Source organism: Rhodotorula paludigena (assembly GCF_050403205.1).
Source record: "Rhodotorula paludigena JCM10292 DNA, Rt_paludigena_JCM10292v1_ctg119, whole genome shotgun sequence".
Lineage (NCBI taxonomy): Eukaryota > Fungi > Basidiomycota > Microbotryomycetes > Sporidiobolales > Sporidiobolaceae > Rhodotorula > Rhodotorula paludigena.
This window is the reverse complement of record NW_027481339.1, coordinates 1-7,051: the sequence shown is the minus strand read 5'-3', so window position 1 is coordinate 7,051 and position 7,051 is coordinate 1. Positions and strand designations below refer to the sequence as shown.

The 7,051-nt window shown below is 63.4% G+C and overlaps 2 protein-coding genes across 2 annotated transcripts; one reads left to right on the top strand and one right to left on the bottom strand.

Moving 5' to 3' along the window:
- Positions 1-1,755, top strand: JCM10292_003648 (uncharacterized protein; the record flags this gene model as incomplete). The annotated part of the gene is made up of 1 exon (XM_076652999.1): positions 1-1,755. A coding segment is annotated over one exon (1,755 nt), but the record flags the coding sequence as incomplete, so codon positions are not given.
- Positions 1,756-1,976: 221 nt separating this feature from the next.
- JCM10292_003647 (uncharacterized protein) lies at positions 1,977-6,741 on the bottom strand (the record flags this gene model as incomplete). Its single annotated transcript, XM_076652998.1, has 20 exons — positions 1,977-2,065; positions 2,133-2,184; positions 2,240-2,350; positions 2,521-2,548; positions 2,610-2,833; positions 2,960-3,019; positions 3,095-3,198; positions 3,820-3,871; positions 3,926-4,036; positions 4,098-4,236; positions 4,298-4,521; positions 4,647-4,706; positions 4,764-4,790; positions 4,880-4,980; positions 5,554-5,614; positions 5,680-5,793; positions 5,930-6,059; positions 6,125-6,345; positions 6,482-6,684; positions 6,738-6,741. The coding sequence occupies 20 exons, from the start codon at positions 6,739-6,741 to the stop codon at positions 1,977-1,979; spliced, it is 2,115 nt and encodes a 704-aa protein (XP_076501449.1).
- Positions 6,742-7,051: the final 310 nt, after the last annotated feature.

Sequence of the window (7,051 nt, the reverse complement as noted above, 5' to 3'; positions counted from 1 at the left end):
CGCCTCGCCGCGGCCGAGGCGGGCGCGGCGGGCGGCGCGAGCGGCGGGGTGAGCCGCGCGGCGGCGGCGCTCATGCTCGGCGGGGGCGAGGGCGGCGACCCGTGGGCCGAGGTCGTGCCGTACTCGGCGAGCAGCCTCGCGACCATGGCGACCGAGTTTGGGCACAGCTTGCCGACGCCGAGCTCGCCGCACGGGAGGGCCGACAAGCTGCTCCTCCACGGCGGGGGTGGTGCGGACGGCGAGGGGCGCGGGAAGAAGCGGAGAAAGACGAAGCGGGGAGGAGAGGGCGCGGGAGGCCCGGGCGAGCAGGGCGCGGGGGGAGGGCGACGGAGGGAGCTCTCGCCCCCGCCGACGGCGTCGACCTCGCTCGCCGCGTTCGGGACCGTGCAGCCCCTCATCCCGCACGTGCCGGCCGTCCTGCGCACGAACGCGCTCCGGCGGCAGGCGGCGGGGTACATTGCCTACTCGCCGCGGCACCCCGAGCTCGCCATCTCGAGCGACTCGCTCTTTGGCTCGCTCCCGTACGCCATCCCGCTGCGGCAGAGCACGCTCCCGCCCGGCTTCCTCCCCGACGTCGCGCCGACGATCCAGCTGCACCCGTTCAACACGAACCTCCCCTGGACCATCTCTGCGCCCGTGCCGTACCACCCCTCGACCTACACGTCGCACCTCCCCGCGCCGCCCCCGAACGCGCGCATCCCCGCGCCCCTCTCGTCGATCGCGCGCGAGCTCTCGTTCCCGCTGCAGTTTGACCCGCGCCCGTCGCACCGCGACCAGCTGCACCCCAACATCCCGCTCTTTGCGCGCCTGCGCCGCATCGGCCCGCCCGGGCCGCTCGGGAGCAAGGGCGAGGCGCTCAACTACGAGTATGTCGGACAGACGGCGCTCGTCGCCCTCTCGGGCGTCGACTGGCCCGAGCGCCGACACAATGCCAAGCTGCCGAAACGATTTGGCGAGGACGACCAGTTCTCGCTTGGCGGCGGCGGCAGCGGCGGAGGCGGTGGGGTGGGAGCGGGCGGAGGAGGCGCGGGAGGCGCGGGCGGAGACGGCACGGGCATCAAGCTCAAGCTCGGAGGCGGCACGGCCGGCGGAGCAGGGGCCGGGCGCCAGACGCGCGAAGGGAGCATGGTCGCGATCGGCACGCCGTGGAACACCTTTGGCGGCTCGCCCGCGCCCTTACTCGGCGGCGGCGGCGGCGCGACGCCGGGCCCCTCGTCGGCGTTCCTCTCGACCGGCGACCCCGTCCTCGACGAGCAGCTCGCGGTCCTCTCGGCGTCGCTCCCGCCCGTCAACGACTCGCTCCCGGCGTTTGCGACGCCCCAGGCCGACTTTGACTACCCCGACTTTTTGCTCGGCGCGGGTGGGTTCACCGCGGGTGGGAGCGTCCCGGGTGCGGACGAGATGAGGATGGAGGTCGACGAGCCGGCGCAGGGGGCGCAGCCGGCTGCGAGTGCAACGGGCCGCCCGCCTGGCCCACCGCCGCCGAGGCCGCCTCCTCCCCCTCCACCTCCGCCACCACCTGCAGCAGGGTCTGAACCCGCAGCGCCAGCACCCGCACCGGCGGGCCCCGCACCAGCAGCAACCGACCCTCCCGCCGCCGACGCAGCGATCGACCCGTCGCTCGGCGCGCCCACTGGCGAGCCCGAAGCGGAGCACGAGCACGAAGACGCACACGACGACGGCGTCGAGGACGCGGTGCAGAAGGGGATTGAGGCGGCGCTGTGGGGCGGCGGTGCGGGCACGCCGGGCGTGTGAGACAGGCCGGGGAGAGTAGGGCGTCTTGGGTGCAGAAACGCAGCGTCGAGTTGCGAGCACTCACTGGGCGGTCGCTGAAAGACGCGACCGATTGACTGACCGGCAGCGTTGTTACAGACTAAACAAAATAAATGGCTCAGGGGACTGCGGAGAAAAGACCTATGCACGACAGATAGGAAGGTTGAAACGGAGGTTGCGGCGCGCAAGCGCTTCCCGTGCCTCTACGACGCGGCGGAAGCTGCAGCTGCAACAGCCGCACCACTCGAGCTGGAGATAGCCGCGCTGTTGTTGTTGACCTCTTTGATGCGCTCTGCGAGCAAACGGGGGACGTCAGTCCGAGTCGCGCCTTTGAAGCGACAGAGCATCTGCGGACACACCGTTCACGCCGATGCCGGTTACAAGGATGAGCTCTCTCTCCCCGAGGTATTCCTGCCAGAGCAGCGCATCAGCGGGAAGCGACAGAGTACAATCGTGACAGACTGACCGGCTTAATCGTGAGTACGCCTGACTTTTTCATGTTGTATACGTTGCGTTTCCAGACGGCGACGACGCGGCGCTCCTTGCGCGAAAGCGACATGTCTTCCGAGTGGTAGAGCTGCGGACGCGTCATAACGTCAGTGGCGCGGCGGAAGGAGGCGAAAGCTCGGAACGCCCGATGATCTCGCTGCTGCTTGTCCAGTGAAGCTTTGACTGCCAAGTGTATGACGCGCCGCTGAGCGCCGACTTAAATTGCCACTTGTGCGACGTCTCCCACGTCGACGAAACACGATTGCAGGTCGTCGTGCGACCGTCTCTGCAAAGGAGAAGCACGTCAGCTGCGCTGGCAGCGGAAGTCTATCGCTCCTAGTACGCACGTAGCCACGACATCGAAAGCGTTGCGGGCGTAACCGCCGTCCGAGATGAGCGCGTACAGCTCCGGACCATCCTCGCCACCTCGCCGGAACGACGCACGCCACTTGGTCGAGGTCCATTTCGTCGGAAAATGCATGAAGTACAGGCGCTCATCGCTGTTGGAACCAGTCACGTAGGCGTGCTTCTTCAATTTGTGGTCGTGCAACACGTGGAACTCGGTTTCGCCCTGTGCGGAAGAGCCGCGTCAGTCACCTTCTTTCTCCAAAGGATGCGTGCGCGCTCCTTCAGTGGCACAGCGTATCGAAAGTGCGACTTGGTGCTTAGCAGGAGACGGTGAACGCAGTAAACGTACGGGAGAGGCGAAGCCAGCTCCACTAGCCCCTTCCTTCGAGTCGCCGTACGTCCTACCCTGCTGTACGAAGTGGTCCAGGGTGTCAGCGACTTTGCCGCGACTTGGGATGGCGAGGCGAGATCCAGTCCGGCTCACAGAGCTGCTGTCGCTGGGCGCAGCGGGTGCGCCGTGGCCAGTGCTCGACTGAAAGCTGGCGTGGTAACTAGGAGGAGGAGGAGCGTCGTGCGGAGCCTGATCGACTGCAAGCCAAGGGACTCAGCCGGAAAGACATCAAGCATGGGTGGCACACGTACACATAGCGGACGCCACTCGCAGTGGCAGAGCAAGAAGCAGGGAAGCGAGAGAGCAGGAAGGAGAAGACGGCACGTCCCCCAACTCCGTCGTATCTACGGCACGCTATTCGCACCGGAATCGTCTCGTGCCGAGCTGGAACGTCCCAGCAAGCCGCAAACTCCGGACAGACCGATGACGGCGAGGCCCCTGCGACACCTGACGCTGAGGGGATGCAGTTGCACGTGCAAGCCCGGCGACGCTTCGACAATAAGTGCCGTTTTCCTCCCTCTCAGCAAGCGAAGTATCATGTTTCAGTGTAGTTACAGACCGTGAGATCCAATAGCCCGTGCTACTGATGGAGCGGTGAGAGAAGAGCTGCTGTACGCAGCGATTGGGAAGGCGCGAACGAAAGTCGCAGCGTGCGTGCGAGAACGCAGCGTTATTTCACTAAGCAACAGTTACCGCAGCTGCCGCCCCGCCGTTCTTGTTAATCTCTTTGATGCGCTCTGCAAGCGAGACAACTGTGTCACTCGGGAGAACAGAGCCAGCATCGGGGGTCGGCGGAAAGGGAGAATCGGGAGGCGCACCGTTGACTCCGATGCCCGTGACGATAATGAGCTCTTTTTCACCAAGGTATTCCTGCCGAAGCAGGGCGTGAGCAAGAGCAGTGAAGGGCAGTTGGGACAAGCGTACCGGCTCGATTGTCAGCACGCCCGACTTGCTGATGCTGTAGATCTTGCGCTTCCAGACAGCCACAACACGGCGTTCTTTGCGGGAGAGCGACATGTCTTCTGAGTGATAGAGCTGCAAGAGGCATTAGAGGTCAAGCTGTCCTCAAGAAGCACCGCGACAGGTCGGAACGCACGATGATCTCCCTGCCGCCCTTCCAGTGAAGTTTGGACTGCCAGGTGTAGGACGCGCCGCTCAGCGCCGACTCAAATTGCCACTTGTGCGTCATTTCCCAGACCGACGAAACACGATTGCAAGTCGTCGTGCAACCGTCCCTGTGAAGGCGAAATCCGTCAGCGGCTCTCTGAGCAGAGGGCCAGTGTACTCAAGACTCACATGGCCACGACGTCGAAAGCTTTGCGGGCGAGAGCGGCCTCCGAGATGAGCGCGTACAGCTCCGGACCCTCCTCACCGCCCTGGCGGAACGAAGCACGCCACTTTCTTGACGTTCCTTTGCCCGGGAAGTGCATGAAATACAGGCGCTCGTCGCTATCGGGCCCGGTCACGTAGGCGTCCTTCTTCAGCTTGTGGTCGTGCGAGACGTGGAACTCGGTTTCGCCCTGCGCGAAAGAGCCGCATCAGTCCCAGTTCCTTCCAAGCGCTTTGCCCGCACTTCGCCATCGGCGCAGTACATCAAAAGTGCACCTAAATGTCTGCAGAGCGAAAGGCAACGCAAGAAACTTACGGGAAACGCGGCGCCAGCTCCACAGGCGCCCTTCTTTGAGACGCCGTGCAAATCGCCCGACTGTACGGCTTGCTTGTCAGCCTCGCACACGAGGAAGAGAGGCTTCGTGCTACGCACAAGCATGTGATGATTGCTTGACGGCACCTGTGCGCGGAGCATGCGCGTAAGGAGCAGAACGTCAAGGCATCAGCGATTTTGCTGTGACTGACAAGGCGAAACGGAATTTGATTTACGTAGCCACTACCGCTAGGCGCAGAGGGGAGCTCGTTCCTCGTGGTGGGCTGTAGGTCGGCGCCGCTGTTTGCAGACGGAGCGGCGTGCAGAGACTGATCAACTGCGAGTCAAAGCATTCAGCATGAATCACAGCAAGCAGGCAGGGCGCAGGCGAACATGACTGGCGAGGCATGTGCAGGCAGAGGATGGAGCTTGAAGGGACTAGCGGAAAGCAGGGAGAGAGCACAAGGACAAGACCGTCTTTCTAGGCGCCTCTGGCGATCCCGGATTAGGTACACCCTTCGTGCCCAGACCGTTGTTGAGCCAAGACGGGACGCGTCTGGGACGCATTGCAAGAAACCAAGGTGGCCGATGACGAAGCAGGCCCCACGTCGATCCAGGCGATCTGCGGCCGAGGCGGAGCATTTGCACGTGCAATTCCGGCGACATCGCTGTTCTGCGCGCGCCTCTTTTCTCATAGTGTGTGTGAAAGCGTGCGTTGGAAGAGCTACAGAGTCTAATATGATAGAGTACAGCACAAATTTATAGACGGATGTACAAGAAGGAAGTCAGCATAGCAAGCAGGTACTGACATTTGCTTTTGCTAGGCTCTTCGACGGTCTCGGCGCTCGCGATTCCGTTCTGGAAGTTCAGACTCTGGTCAGCAACTGCAGGAGCAGCAGCAAGGAAGTACACGGCCTGCCTTGAACGCCGAGTGCAGTTGCCAGAATCAGTTCCGCTTCGTGCGCAACCTCCTGCCGACGAGTGAGAGCAAGTCAGCGCAGAAAAAGGCAGTTCAAGCACAAAAGAGGCAGCGTACTGGACTGATCGATAGCTGCCCGTCCTTGCTGAAAGACATGGTGTAGCGAAAGTATGCCAATGCTTTTCCTTCGCGCTCGCTTCGGGGCAGTTTCAGGTCCTCTGTTCGATAGAGCTGCAGGCAGAAACGCGCTTGGCATGTCAGCTTGAGAACAGCACGCAGCTGCCATGGCAAACCGCTTGTCCTGGCAAGCGCTCGAGCTAGACGGGAACAAGCGAAGAGGGCAAATCAGCGGGTGGAAGGACCGCACCGAAAAGCTGTGCAGCTTGAAGAGCCGCGAGTCGGGTTTCCAACAATACCAGACCGTGTTATTTGCACCCGCAAACTCGTACTTGTTGCTGAAGAAGCCTGTGCGGATGCACTGCACCTGCGGTCCGCCGCTGTGGAGATGAGCGGCTCAGATGACGGTCCGCGGGATGAGCGGGTCTGAACGCGGAGAACGCACGAGAAGGACACGACAAAGGAGTCGCCCCACCCGCCTTTGTTGATTTGGCAGACGTGCGGTCCTGCGGGTCCACCCCGGTGAAGAGCAAGGTCCCAGCTCCCGAAAAAGGTGTGCGGGAAGTGCAGATGGTAAAGCTGCTGCTGCTTGTCCACACCCGTGATGATGTCGTCCTTGCCGAAGAGCCGACTGTCCTTGTAGATGTGGTACTCTAGCGCGGAAGCCTGCGCGGAAGAGCCTGTGTCAGCTTCAAGCTGCAGCCTCACCTCCTCTCGCAGCCCGAGCTCACAGGGGCAGTCTGTCAAGGTGATTCTTCAGACTCGGGCAAGCTCCACAAAAGTAGTTGAGTCGCGCACGCACGGGAACAGGAGGTCCTGAGGTAGGGCCTGCGGAGGGACCAAGCGACGCGTACGATGATGTGCCGTATGGCTGGCCATTCGACGCAGGGTCTGGTACAGACAAAGGATAGGCAGGGTTTGCCGAAGCGTTCGTTGCCTGGGCTGATGGCGGCGGCTGGACCTGAGCGGGAGCGTCATACGACGGCGGCGAGGAGAAAGGGTTCTCTGCGGGCAATAGCCGTCAGTGCTGCTCGCTTCACAACGTTCGGCGTACGCACTCATAGCTGTCGACGAAAGGCGAGAAGAACGAGAACCAACTCGCGTTACGTCGAGAGCGGCGGAGGCGGTGCAACCCAAAGTGCGGGGAGGATCGCCCTGCTGACTTCCGTGCCGGCCGGCCGATTTGCGCAGAGCAGAGCTAACAAAGACAGATTCGGAAGCCACTAAGGCAGGCTCGGCTGGTCCGCGAAGCAGACGTCGACAGCAGGGGGGGGGGGGGGGGGGGGGGGGGGGGGGGGGGGGGGGGGGGGGGGGGGGGGGGGGGGGGGGGGGGGGGGGGGGGGGGGGGGGGGGGGGGGGGGGGGGGGGGGGG